General features: G+C 44.5%; 1 protein-coding gene across 2 annotated transcripts in view; it reads right to left on the reverse strand.

The window, feature by feature from the left end:
* Nucleotides 1-219: 219 nt before the first annotated feature.
* dnai3 (dynein axonemal intermediate chain 3) overlaps nt 220-15,315 on the reverse strand; it is a 39,149-nt gene continuing 24,053 nt past the window's right edge. For both annotated transcript variants that reach the window (XM_079506831.1, XM_079506830.1), the window contains exons 16-24: nt 14,889-15,039; nt 14,513-14,609; nt 9,647-9,771; nt 9,319-9,382; nt 8,403-8,533; nt 7,376-7,580; nt 6,754-6,845; nt 5,764-5,886; nt 220-1,585 (exon numbers count right to left, since the gene is read on the reverse strand). In XM_079506831.1, the coding sequence (XP_079362957.1) occupies nt 1,370-1,585; nt 5,764-5,886; nt 6,754-6,845; nt 7,376-7,580; nt 8,403-8,533; nt 9,319-9,382; nt 9,647-9,771; nt 14,513-14,609; nt 14,889-15,039 (1,204 nt within the window). In that variant the 3' untranslated portion in view covers nt 220-1,369. The remainder of the gene's footprint in view (nt 1,586-5,763; nt 5,887-6,753; nt 6,846-7,375; nt 7,581-8,402; nt 8,534-9,318; nt 9,383-9,646; nt 9,772-14,512; nt 14,610-14,888; nt 15,040-15,315) is intronic.

The raw sequence follows: 15,315 nt of genomic DNA on the forward strand, positions 1-15,315 counted from the left end.
CTCTCAACTCTAGGGGTCCCCGTACCCCACTTTGGGAACCACTACTGTAGGCTACACTATTTACCCCTTGCAGTGTTTCTGCAGACTGAAAAACAATGTACCTTAAAATTGACTTTTTCGCTCCACTGATTTGGGGGGGATAATTTACGATGTGTCAGTCGTGTAGAGTGCCCTCCCTGTGCTATAGCACTGGGATGTTTCACAGAGTGCAGCAACAGCATGAATCAATGGTGTTTAATCAATAGCAGGCGAACAGGAGCCAATTAATATTTCATATGACAGCCGAGCCGTGAAACTAAAGCACTGTGAATAGATTTCCTGCCAAGTTCAGATCCTTGAGATATTCCAGAGTGTATGTTATCAGCGTGACTCCAGGGGAACAATGGTGAACAGGGGACGAATGGATGGCATTACGCGGTAATCAGATCTCACGTGGGGACATGAAAAGTCACTCGCTGATGCTGAACCTTCACCCCAACACTGTCTAAACTGGACATAATATTCCCACAATATGCAAAATACTCAAAACCTTGAATTACCAACAATAATCTTACTAATATGTCAATGTCATTAGGCAAAACCTTTTTTAACAGAAAAACAAAACAAAAATCACACTTGTGTGAAGTGAGGGGCACCACTTTAAACTTACATCGTACTCTGTTTTGTTCTCTAATTCGAAAATACATAGACTTGGCCACATGACGTCACGTTGGGTGCTGTTTTTTTAGGTCATTAGATGTCTATAGACTTAATTGGCTGCCATATGACGGAATTTTACGAAAGCCAGACGTTGGAGGGGCTAGCACCCCTCAAAAACATATGATACGTAGCTTGCGGAGTTAGTTCAGGCAGGCATACTTGGCTCCATGCTGTGCTCAAGGGTGCATACTTATACTCAAGGGGTTAATATGCTGCATTACCATGTGGGTGTATTCAGTGTTTGCAAGACCCACATGTCATTTGCTGATGTGGCAGTCAGCTGACCAATTGGGCGGAGTATTTAAGCTCCCCTAGACTGCATGCTCTTCCTGCCTTCCGTCTGCATATGGTTCCTGGTTTTTATGTGATGTGTGCTCCCACCACCACCCCAGCACCACCAGGGCCCTGCTATTTATGTTCCCCATGGGGGGTTGTTATTGTATATCTATCTCCCTGCTCTTAATGTTTAATGATGATGTTTAATTGTGCCTAGCAGGGACACTTGTATTCTCATTCTATAGGTTAAATCTATTCGTGAGTTATCTGACTGAAACTACGACCTAGCATAGCGTCGCATCCCGACCCTTTGTGAGCTCGTAGATCGACTATTTTCGTTGCGCAACATCGGCTCACAGTCACACAACTGAGTAAAAATCAGGCTTAAAGGTATTCACAATGTCCGGTTGTGTGTGTACGTGTGCATGTGTGCATGTGTGTGTGACGAAGACTGCAAGAAGAACAGGGAGAGGTCAGATGTGCTATTCAGTGTGTCTGACGGCAGAGCCATGTCCCTGAGAATGGCCTCCTCCAGACTGCAGTAGTCGTCATACTCCTTAGAGATCTCCTGTTCCATCTGTTCCAATGACTTCTCTGGCACGATGGCCTCCTGCACAGAAAAGGCAAGAGTGAAGCTGGATCAATTATTACTTATCTTAAGTAATGAAGTGGTTAATGTATCTTTTGTAATAATAATCTAAATCTATAAAGTAACTACTAGCTAAAGTTTTCAAATAATTGTAGTGGAGTAAAAGTACAATATTATATTTGCCTCTGAGATGTAGTGGATTTGAAGTAAAACTACTGACATTTTGAAATACTCCAGTGAAGTAAAAAATACCTCAACATTGTACTCATACAGTACTCAAGTAAATGTACTTAGCACTTTCCACCACTGCTTATCTTAACCACTTTCAACCTTGCTTCCCAATTTGGGTATGTCAATACTGTACAGTATATGTCAACATAAAAAAAGATTGTACAATATTGATCAACTATTTCTCTGTATGGCAACGTGTATAGGGCTTACTTTAAGTGGTTAACTGCACATGAAATGTTAACTATTAGAATATACTGGAAAGACAATCGCGTAATGGCTACTTTATACAGTACTCTGTCGGAACCAAAAAGAGGTTTTCAAATACATTTTAGTTGAAATGTATATTTCAAATTAGTCATAATGTATCATAAGATCACGAGGGTAACAATGTTAGTTCATGTGATCACATTATCACAGCTGAAAAGCACAACTAAAATAAATTCACAGAGGAACACAAATGCACACTCAAGAATTTTAATCAATTCTCGAGATGCAGTGCATTCAACTCTGGAATGTAGTGTTTGTTTGACATTCCTGAGGTGTCTTGTCATAAAGTATTTGACCTCGTATAGTAGTTAATTAGTGTGTTCACAACTTCAGCTGAAATTTGCCAAGCTATAGTTGGGACTTGGGAACAAGAATGAATGATTGCTGTTTTGCTTGAAAATATGTGACTTTACTATACTCATGTTCAATCATATTGTCAAGCTCTGTGAGATAAGTAACTCTCTTTTATTTCAGAAGACCACGAGAAAATTACAGAAACAACAAACGTGGGAACAAAAATAGAACCTGTGTTATTTCACATGACTAACTAGTGCATGGAATATTAGGATAATTATTCATAATCAAGCTTGATTTATACGACAACTGTGTCACTTGCGGAAATAGCAAGACAAATAGCAAGCCAAAACAAAGTCTGGCTAAAAACACACAACAGTGAACACATCGAATTACCAATTGCTTCTAAAAAGCTTCTAAAAACATACCCAACTAGAAAAAGTGCCCTTCTGGGCACAGGTCTCCACCAGGAGGATAGGAGTGTGTGTGATGTTTGGCAAAATGTTTAGGAGTAATATAATCATGTTTTGTGTGTGTGTGTGTGTGTGTGTGTGTGTGTGTGTGTGTGTGTGTGTGTGTGTGTGTGTGTGTGTGAGACACAGCTTGGCCTGTTGTAGCGCCACCATGAGGCTGATTTGAAAACTGTCAAGTGGCATTTTTTCCTCAGCCTAGTGGGAATATGCATGCACAGTTTCACCGAAATCGGACGCTGCGTTGAGTAGTTGTGGCGATTTGTACAAAACGGGTACCAAGCGGGCTACTCCTGAAAAGTTTAGAAGCCAATCGTAGGCAATGAAGGTGGATTACATGACTATGGAGAGCATGTGTACCGATTTGCGTGAAATTTGGATAACATCTGAAGGAGTAATATTAGAAAATGTGTTTTACATATGTCGGCCTCCTGGTGGCGCTATAAAGAGCAGATGTGAAAAATTCCAGGCAAAGGTTTTTCCTTGGCCTCTAGGGAGTTGGCATACAAAGTTATCCACAAATCCGTGCAGTTGGAGGTAAAAGCACTTTTGGGCCAGTTATAGCGCCACCATGAGGCTGAGTTGAAAATGTTCACGTGGCATTTCTTCCTCCCTAGTGGGAATGTGCGTGCGCAATTTCACAGAAATCACACGATGTGTTCATGATTTGCAGCATTTTGTTTGAAACTGAACACTCCTGCGAACTTTGGAAGCCAATCTTAGCCAATCAGGATGGAGTCTGAGAAATCTGAAAGACCCGTTTGGTTGAATGGCTCTAGAGAGACTGTGTACCAATTTGCGTGATGTTTGGACAAAATCTGTAGGTGTACTGTCCAAAAACTTGTTTTGCACAAAGCGGCCTCCTGGTGGCACTATAACAGGCCGTTCTGGAAATTTTGGGGCAGAGGTTCATCGTTGGCATCCAGGAAGTGTGTGTGCAAAATGTGGCATCGACCGGGTTAACAGTGCCGGAGATTAGCTGTTCACAGACGGACACACGGACGGACACACGGACGGACACACGGACGGACGGACGGACAGACGGACGGACACACGGACGGACGGACGGAGTGCAAAACATACTCTCTCCCCATGCCTTCGGCCTGGTGGAGACAACTAACAATACTTTACCCAACTAACAATACTTTACTCAAATGAGTAGACAGATATACAAAGAGGACATACATTTCCTACCAAAATGACGGTCCAAAACAATAGCAGCATTATAATGTATGCTGAAAGTCATCCCAGACTTTAAAGGTCTGAATACTCCAATGGAGATGTAGCCTCAGTTGGTTTAATAAGGGAAAAACAACATTCGGATAAACTATCAGGCATCGGCTGTCAATAACCACGCTCTCCATAGTACTGAGATCAAATAACCATCTGAATGAATTAGTTATGAGAGAGAGAGAGAGGGGGGGGGGGGGATGGTCTTTTCCTCCTTTTAAAGTTTCAACTTTGCAGAATTGGCCTCAGCACTTTTGACTGGGTCGATAGAAGCCATTATTCCGAAGAGAGGAGAGGAGTCATGCATGCAAAGGTTGTGAAAGTGGAACGCAAGAGCTAATTGCAAATTTATACTGGTTAATGCAGAGATTTGTTTACAGCTGCCGAGGGAATTCAGGCAGCCCTCCAGTCCTACTGTCTGATGACTGGGCTGGCATCACCGCAATAAGCCTGAGGACTAGTATGAGTCATATTGACATCAAATATTCCAATATGTTTTTTTTTACCACAGAATTTAATATCAACAATGTTGTAACAACATTTTTGGATGACTATTGCTATTGGTTCTATCAAGACATTTACTCAATAATATTCCGAGAAAAGATCATTAGTAATGTGGATATGACCAAACAGGTAGAGGGGATTTGTTGTTCATTTCACTCAGCTAGAAGTGAATTAATACATTCAGTAGATTATTATTATTATTATTATTATTATTATTATTATTATTATTATTATTATTATTATTATTATTATTATTATTATTATCATTATTATTATTATTATTATTATTATTGCGACCGGCCAGCAAATCTACATCTCACCATCTTCGATGGCGGCCCCAGTTATTAGTTATTAGTAGAGTTCTCAACAGGGCCGAAAATTAAGGCCCGGCCCTACCTGGGCCCTCATCAAACCCTGTACACTCAAGACACGCTCCATATATGGCCAGTACAGAATTCATTCCATATGTTGATCTGACCCCCCATCCCAAAGTGCCAGCGCTCGCTCAGCAGTCTGCCGTCACCCAGGCGGATGCGTGCACGTAACTCGCCCTCAGGGCATCTTACTGGTTATTATTACCAGTAAGACGCCGATTACCAGTAAGACAACCTCGCCCTAAAGGGAGCTTTGGCATGGGGGGTCAGATCAACATGGAATGAATTCTGTACCGGCCATATAAGAAGCATGTCTTAAGTGTACAGGGTTTGATGAGGTCAGATCAACACAACACATGGAATGTCAGAACAGGTCCGCTCCATATACAGTATGGAGATCTAAAGGTGGCAGCGGGGGCAGTGTCTTGAGTGTACAGGTCTCTGTTTATTTCGCCATGTGTGGTGTACCTCTGTTTGCATTATGTTATTTTGTAAAGTCCTTGTTTATTAGTCCACCCCTGGTTTCCTGAGTACACTCCCTGGGTCCTCCTGACATTTCCCAGTTCCGTTCCCTGCTGACCAGGTGCCCCAACAAACCTGTAGGCCTTCCACCCGTGAATGACACTCAGTTGTGTGGCCAAGCTGGAGGCACCGTCGGAACTGCAGCCTCAGCTAAATGCCTAAATTATCGGGGACTTGAATAACAAGAGTCTCCACGGTGGTGGGCAGGAAACGTTGTCCCCTGCTCCTCCACCCGAGCACCCAGAAAAGACAACACTTTAAGTTATATATCACAAATAATACCATATGGATCAAATCCATTTCTCACCGTCTTCTTTCGGATTTCCTCAGCCTCCATGTGCCTCTTCTCCTGGGCCTGCATCTTCTTCCTCTTACTGAAATACAGCAGCCTGTCCACGTCCTTCTCAAAGTACTTACTCATACTCAGCTTCTGCAATGCAGAGAGAGAGAGGTGTGGGGGGGGGGGAGAGAGAACATTAGTAGCATGCAAGAGAAAGGTCTGCATGTACTGTATAAGTAAATGAGATCAGGACAACGCTGATACTGCATTCACATTATTACTGGCAACAAAAGCTAATAACAGAGTGGCCGGCGGCTACATTGCTGCAGAGTCGCCGCTGAAGTGTGAAGATGACTTGTAGCCTGTTAATTTGTCACCGCTAGAGTGAACGGAGAGTATGACGCAGTATAAATAATGAAATGATGCTCAAATCTATTTTAATGACATCGTCCTGCAGTGGTTGATGAGTGGCTGAATGCTGATAGCATTCCACCTCTCTCGATTTGTTCATGACGAATGTATATCTGAAAAATCACACCGGTGTGAAGTGAGTGATGCAACTCCGTGTGGAGTTCCAGACCCACAGGAATGCGCCCAGGGGGGCGGCCCGGTTCCGGAGAGCCGCCCCGGGTCCGAAATGGTTGAGAAATGACTGTTACCTTGTGGGGGTCCCCAGGGGGTCCCTCTACTGTACTGTACTGTCACTGTACTGTACTGTCACACCCAAAATCATCATCAGTTAATATGTGTGTGCGTTAGGCTGCGCAACAATGACACTTGGTGGTGAAAACCAACCAAACGCTATTTTCGTGCTCGGACGGACCCAGCCAGCCAGGGACAGACCCAGGCAGCCAGCCAGGGACACACATAGCTGTCTATAGGAGTGGTTGCACCACTCAAAAAACACGACTTTCCCCTCATACAGTATTATCCTACTCTTTATTGTCAGAGTTTAAGAAATCCTGATCTGTTACGGGTGTCTTTTAAGTGAAACAGGGGGGGATTGGAATGTCTAACCTCATTACTGGAGGGTCTGCGGAGGGTCCACGGGATCTCAAGTATGTGGAGCGTTCCAAGTTCATCAGACGCTGCCAGGAGGTGCTGCTTGGCTGTGTTAGACAAGTGCAAGCACGCACGCACGCACGCACGCACGCACGCACGCACGCGCGCGCGCGCAGGCACACACACACAGGCACACACACAGACACACACACACACACACACACACACACACACACACACACACACACACACACACACACACACACACACACACACACACACACACACACACACACACACACACACACACACACACTTGTATTACTATACTGGTGAGGGTATCGACATTTTAGGATGGTGATCCTAATTTATGAATGCCACTTTAGATGTTGCAGTTTTTTACACCAACACTGAAGCCAAATAGCAGATCTACAAGCTCACAGTGCGTAACGCTGTGACGCATTGTGAGCTTGTAGATCTGCTATTTTCGGTGCACAACACGGGCAAGCAATTAGATATAAATCAGACACGCACGCACGCACGCACGCACGCACGCACGCACGCAGAATGATTTTCGTAGCCGCAGCAGAGGCAATAAGTGACGTTCAGAGGCACCAAGGACACAGGGAGGACTCACAGGAGACTATGCAGGGTTTGATGCAGGTGATCTTGACCGGGGAGACGTTCTGGACCTGCGACGGCTCGTGGGACTTCTCCAGCAGGTCCCACACCTCGACGTTGCCGTCCTCTGTTCCGATGAAGAAGACGGCTGGTCGTGACTGGGACCAGTAACCCACCGTGCACATCTCCTGGGAGCACGACGACCGCATGACTGGGCCCACCTGCAGGGCGGAGGGATGGTTAGAAAATGTCATAACAATTTACAATTTAGGCATTTAGCAGACGCTCTTAAGCGACTTACAGTAAGCAAGGACAAAAACATGGTCATACATCAAATACATAAAAATAGTCATCAAGAAGCATAAGCAAGCTAAGAACCTAACATCCATCTAACAGTAGAATAACTACTGTAGAATATACTACTGTACAAGGAACCTATATGAGTACACGCCATAGAGTGCTATCTCTACATATAATGCTATCTAAATTACACAAGTTTAGCCTTTGCATATGCCTGTAAGGTCGCTGAGGCTAGAGCAAGTGCTACGGCAAGTGCTACGGGCTAATATGGAGTCTGAAGAGGTGAGTTTTCAGACTACGGCGGAAGATTGGGACTTTGGGAGTGAGTCTTATTGCAATGGGACGTTCATTCCAGAGTTTTGGAGCCAGAAGGGAGAAGAGTTTGGGACCTTTGGAGCGTTGTCCCGGCTGTTTTAGTGAAGGTCCTGCCAGCCTCCCTGTGTTGGCTGATCTGATCTGAGTGAGCGGGGGGGGGAGGGTTGTAGGGTCAGCCTTATCAAATGGGTTCAAGCCTTATGTGCTATCCATTTAATCTTCTATGCCTCCAGGGCTCAAATTACCCCAATGGCACGGAAACAATTTAATTTAAATTTAACCTTGGAGGTCAAAAGGGGGTGATATTTTAGAGTCGCGGCGGTTTAGAAATCTCTTGTTTCTGTGCTTTAGAAGTCGTGCCAGGGTCAGTGGTTCAGATGTACTGAAATGCGATGCTTAACGTTGCGGCGGCCGGTCGCTGTCGTTACCGTGACTCCCTCCTTCCAGATGGCAAATGTCCAGCCGCCAACTGTTAGAACGATGTCTTTGAAGAAGGGCGATCGCCGCACGGTGTTCACTGGCCCGTCGTGGACGTTGAAACAGTGAGTAGGCTTGGTACCTCGGAAAGAGACAGAGACGAGCGCCGAAAGGGAGACAGACAGAAAGAGACTATAAAATATAATGCTGTGTAATTCCACACAACCTCAGCACAGACGGCAAATAAATCACACTGGTTATGGACAGTAGTATTCAAGAGGGAATAAATCACAGACAATGAGACAAACATGGATATACAGAGAGGGAGAGAAAGACATGCTGTGTCTACAGTATGTGTTGATCAATGTTGAATTGTACAATATTTTTGATGGATGGTATGCCATGTGTACCAGACACCCTGGCACTCAATGTAATGACGTACTGATAATGTAATAACTGCATGGCCAAATAATAAATTCATTTTAAGGAAGCCTGTACAGTACAATGACATTTCCCATGAATGCTTAGATGCTTATTTTTCCCATCATGAATCACTAATCGAGAGCAAAACATGCTGAGAGCAGTTCATTACAAAGAGCAATTTACCTTCTATGTCCAACTAAATGACCTACGCAAACTGTGTTATGACAAGAGGCTATTTATAATCACATTCCTTTGGCATTCTAAAGCAACATGAGGATATCAACTTAATGATAGTTAAGGTTGATTGGCTCAATGTCTGTTGGAACTTGGGACAGGATATGATTGGTGTATGATGTATAATGCATTGTCCTTTTCAAGAGACAAATGTTCTCATGAATACTATTTACCTCAGTAAAATAAATCTTATCTATGCTACCCAAAACTAACTGAATGAAGCCTCAAACACTATAAACACACTAATAAGTGTAGTCCATGCATACTCACTGTGCAGTCTCCCTGTGTCATTGTCTTTCTCCAACTTCCAGTCAGTGTAAACAAGCCCGCCTTCCTGTTAAATATTGAAATGTAAAACATTAGGATGAACACTACAATTTTAAAAAGAGACTTTTGCAAATGTAGTATGCAATCCCTTTGATTTACTAATAGATATAATGTTGCATTGTGGTTTTATGTTGGGTCAAGTATTACTGTATGCGTTAGATAGCTCAGTCACTTGACACCAGTGTAACTGAATGATATAAACAAGCCAAAACAGTTTAACGACAGCTTAATGTTGCAACACGAGCTGATGCTGATCTTATTGAAGGATCACCTCAGTCCCGACATAGAGCTTGGTGTTGATGTCTTCCAGAGGTTTCAGTGTTTTGGCTGAGGGCGCTCTGAGAAGGCCATACTCCGGGGCCACCTCTGACCTCTCTGCATGCAGGTGGGCCCTGTCTGTTAGGGAACATGTGACGGGAGGCAGGGCATGAGGTCAACATAGTTTAACAAATGCTCTTTCAGTGTAGGTATAAATACACAGATTGTATTTATTCATTTATGTATTAGTTAGTCAATGGAGACTTCACCAGGACACCAATTAGTATAATAAATGGGACACAATAATGAATTAGATATATAAAAAAAGTGATTCTATATATCCAGTTTATGCAATACTTAATACAACATTTGATATTGTTGGAGAGATGGATGCTTGACACTGTTGTGTTAATATTTTATAGTTGTAAGACTGTGTTGTGACAAAACACAAAACCGATTCTAAATAGAAATCAGGACTATTTGACCATTACTAGCGAGAACAGAGGGGGAGTAAGGGGAGGACCTGAAGGTGGGGTGAGGTGCGAACTGGAAAACCAGTGTGCAAGAGGGGCAAGAAGAAGAGAAGGTGAAGAGGGCGGGAGAGATATGGAGAGACGGGGAGAGCAAGGTAAAGGTGAATGGTGAGGGTCAGCGGTGAGAGAAGTGGCCTTTTCCCTCACAAAAGCCCTACTGTCTGTCAGGGACAGTGCAGGACAATCCGTTCACACCCCCTTATCAGTGGGCTGTTCCCGACCACATCCCACCCGGACTCCGTTAGATTAGCTATCAGAGGTCAGATCAGATTACCCCATGCCACACACTCTATATGGACACTTTCCCCTGGTTAAGATGTGTAAAGATACAAATACAGCCAACATAACGGATACAACCCACGTCTTTACAAATGTTTTGCTAAAGGCAGATTTGAAAAATGCAGGGCAGACTTTTTCCCTTAATTGGCCTCTACCCTCTAGGGAGTGTGCATAAAAACTTTTACGCAGATCGGTGCAGTTATGGGAAAAGATGCGACTGGCCTCTTATAGAGCGATATCTACATCCTGGGCCCATTTTAAACAGATTACTATCTAGAATATCTGTGCGGTGGCAAGCTGGTCTTCACCCTTGGCCTATAGCTTCACCAGATTTTATAGACTGGATGTGACTCTGACTCCCCTGGCACATGCAGTTCTCAGTGTTCGCAGTTCTCACAAGCAAGATATCTCACCGAAACACCCTCCTTGCATGATAAGCGAGGAAGGAAAATGCTTATCTTGAATAACGCACCGGGCCACGGAAGTGCCTTATGTAGCACAAACATAAAGGGGTGGTACCCTGCTGACGCCTGGTGCAACCTTGATCCAGCCAAAGAATTGTCTGGATCGCGCCAGGGGGCGCTCTCCCATAATAAATCCAAATAACCGGTCGATATCGTGTCTGAAGGGAAGCAGGGAGGCGGTGGTGTTTACCAATATGCGATATGAGTCAAATGAGGTTTAATCACAAATGGATTCATTAAAAACAAAAACAAAAAACATTACACCGCTCCAGGGTCACTGAAAAATGCAGCCGATTTATTGCCTGAGTAAGTAAGCATATTAATTCTATAACTGCCAGCCTCCAAAGCTTTGTTTATGGCAGCAGACCCTCAGCCAGACAAAGGCAGGTCTCTTCTTGACCAGCCGAGACACACAGGAACATCTTTTGGCCCTGAGGGGCCTCGGGTAGATATTACAAACAGCTGACAGTCAACAAGGCTAATGCTCCACGACTATGAGGGCCTTGTCTGGTAGGTATTACTTAATAAAGTGCTATGAAACCAAAGGAGAGACGAGAACGGGATAAGAAGGGGCAAGAAGAGAGAAAGTGGACTTCGGGGCCTGCTTCACTGATCACGGAGCTCACTGATCCAAAGCAGAATCCAATACCCTATGCACACACGCTTAGATTACAGACGCGCGCGCACGCACGCACGCACAACCACCCACACGCACGCACACACACACACACACACGCTTAGATCGCACGCACGCGCACACACGCACACACACACACACACACACACACACACACACACACACACACACACACACACACACACACACACACACACACACACACACACACACACACACACACACACACACACACACACACACACACACACACACACACACGAACGACAGGGCTGGTCTGTGGTATATTTTGTTGACCCACCTTCACAGTATCTGAGTGTATGTGTGTGTGTGTGTGTGTGCGTGCGTGCGTGCGAGTGTATTGCTGAAAGCAGGAAAACAAGTAGAAGTAAATATACAATAGACAATGCAAAAACCTGGACACTGCAACCATCAAATTAGGTGTATTTTGAGTTTTAACCCTTTTGTCTCTGAATCTAGGCTGCATCCACGGTGGTTGAACAGAACGTGGATGTTCTGGGCTCATTTCAGAGTTTATGCAGCATTGCGGTTACAATATTAACACTTCTGAAGACAAATAATGTTTATTACACAGACTTAGAGTAATATTTTGCTTCCTGATTGAAACGGAAACGGCAAAAGCTGCGGTGAAGACGCAGAGGTGAGGTGAGTGACGTATAATGGGCGACAGCACAGGCATTTACAGAACTTCCGCATACTCTGCATACGTCATGGTCTTTGGCTTTTCGTATCGGACCTGAGCTGGTGTCCACAAAAATGTGCGCTCAACTGACTCACATGTATGTTACAATACAGCAAGCCATCGTTCATATTTGTGATCTAATCTCTGTTCTGGCGGCAGGACTGGTAAACTGGAAGGTGAGTCATTCTTTCAAAAATGAAAGTGTTGTGTTTCGAGGTGATAAAGACAAATGCGTATATCTTGCCAATGCCAACTGAAAGGACTTTCCTGCTCGACTTCACTTCTCTGTCAGGTCAATTACCTACTGTAGACAGCTCCTAAAGCAGAGCAAATAAGAGCACAAGCTTGAGGAAATGGGGAACAGGCCTCGACAGAGTCCGTTTTGCCTTGCGGAGGGGTGAGAGAAAACGCACACAAAAAAGCCACGCAAGGTTATTTAGTCCTTTACAGAGTCCCTGCGTAAGTTACGTCGCTAATGTAGGCTTGCGTCGGTCTATAATGTGCAATCAACTATTCATCCACTAGATGGCAGCTATGACAGATTGTACAAACTGTACTGAAACAAGTGCCAATTTGTTATGAGTTGAGAAACTTGAGATGTAGTTGAAACTGTACTCGTTTTACTAAACTACTAAACTAGAATAAACTTGTTTATTCTAATTGAATTGACCCAGTTTTGCGTATTTTGCTAGTGATGTAATCAATTAATCATTTGGCACCAGCTGTGTAAAATTCCATAGGATTTTTCTTTTAAATCCTTTCATGTACTCTTTAGGCTGCATATGTTGCGTTCACACGGGGCAGATGAAATGATGCAGTCTACCATTCATTGTCAAAGGAAGCCATGCGACATGAAGTTCATTACTAGTGGATGATCATCTGCAACGGAAAACGTTGGTCACGTCTGTCACCAAATGGAAGCATAGGAGATATAGGAGGATGGAAGCATAGGAGACGATAAATGATACACAACTATCAGAGCTTGTACACACTCTGTTCTCCACTGTAATTCCACAGAGTTCTCGTCTGAACACTGCGGCCGCAGATTCCATTCGGGACTGATAATCACCAAGGCTGGACTGGGTCAAAACCTCATCCCTGACATTTGGCCCAAAAAAATATTAAAGCAAGGGGGGCGGCCCATTCATTGGGCGGCCCACTGGACATTACGTCAAGTGGCCAGTCCAGGCCTGATAATCACCGACGAGTTTGCAAAGCTGTGCCTCGAACGATGATGTCCTGTTTAACTTTCAATGTGATCTATCCATGCCGATCGTGTTTACGTTTACAACTCAAGGTGCCGGCGTAAGTGTCATCCTCTTTCAGAAAGAGGGGGTCGAGCAGAGGAGGAAAAGCCTTCTTGCTCTCTGCTGCCAAAGCTCGCCAGGGGTACTTTCCTCTGCTTGCGTCGAGGACCGCTGCTTGCGTTGCGTTGGGGGTCGTTCCCAGACTGACGGATGACGCAAGGGAGGGGACGCAAGGGGAGGAATTTCTCTCACCCTCCGTTGCTTAGTGCTTTCTGCGTCGATTACGTTCGACTCTGTAAAGCACTTTACCTGCACATCACCATTTGCAGCATATGAGTATGTGCACACAGTATGTGATTGCATGTTGCATGTTTCGACAATGAGTCAGTCAGTCAGTCAGTCAGTCAGTCAGTCAGTCAGTCAGTCAGTCAGTCAGTCAGTCAGCCAGTCACAGCTGCACAACAAGGCAGGTGCTCCGTTCTGTCTCTGAAGGCTTGTCTATGGCCTGGGGCGCCCGCTGGCCAAGTGGTCCAGGCGCATGCCACATATAGGCTTTATAAAACATCTATGAAGAAGTGGGGCCTGGCAGACAGTGCAGCTAGCCTGAGCAGACTGTAGAACACATAATCACCACCTGTCCCCTGTACAGACCACCTTCAGAGGCCATCCTCTGATAAGTGGGACCCGAGACAAGGGCGTGGCTACACGACACTGAGTTTCTGAGATTCACGAAAGAATTAAGAACACACTTTTCATTTACACAATGGGCTATACAAATGCATGGTTTTCCCACCTTATTATGTGTGGAATGCGTGGAATGGCAATACGCATGTTAAATGAAAAGTAAGTGATGCATGTTTTGAGAATGAGAAAGTTGGGCAAGGTTAGGAGGTGGGGCCGGGGGCCAGAGTTGGAAATGTAAAGAATGGAGGAATTCCCACCAGTGTGAATACTAAAAGTAAGAGCAGAGGTGGGAGAAGGAGACAGATATAAACACAATACATTTACTCCCTCACCTGCATTGCTACCTGTATGACTGTCACAGCTGTTGTCTTCCAGGCTAAATTTCAAAGGGCTGTATTCCCCACTGTTATCAATCTTTGGCAGAGCAACCTGCCAAGTGTGATGAGAAGAACAATTTTAACTTCTCAAGTATTAACAGGTACACACACGCACGCTCACACACAAACCCGTTGTGTCAGGTTAATCAACTGATCAGACATATACAGACAGACAGACCGAACGAACAGAACAGAACAGAACAGAACAGAACAGAACAGAACAGAACAGAACAGAACAGAACAGAACAGAACAGAACAGAACAGAACAGAACAGAACAGAACAGAACAGAACACATGAATGACTGGCTGGCTATACAGTAGTATATCATACCCGGACTAGTGGTTTCCAGATCAGGTCCAGGTGTCTGAATGTCTCGGGGACACCGTGGGGATTCTCCAGGATCTTCTCGTCAACCCTCTGCTTCCTGTCTGTCACTGGGGTGACCCTCTGGGAAGCCCGGATGTCCCAGAACATCACACAACTTCAGGAGGAGAGACATGGAGACAAAGAATGGAGGGAGGAAAAAGAGAGACAGGGTGGCAAAGAAACAACAACAACACAGAGAGAGCATGAGAGAATACTGTACAGAGGACATCAAATAGAAACACAAGAAATATGAGAGACTGGCCAAACATGAAGACAGATGATAATATTTCAATCAGTATAATGAACAGGCATACTTGTACATCATAATTCAAATCAACCACACATCACTTGCATTAGTTGTGAGCAGACAGTTCTTCATAATGATCAATGT

The sequence above is a fragment of the Electrona antarctica genome (genome assembly GCF_951216825.1).
Source record: "Electrona antarctica genome assembly, chromosome: 7".
NCBI classification, from domain to species: Eukaryota; Metazoa; Chordata; class Actinopteri; order Myctophiformes; family Myctophidae; genus Electrona; species Electrona antarctica.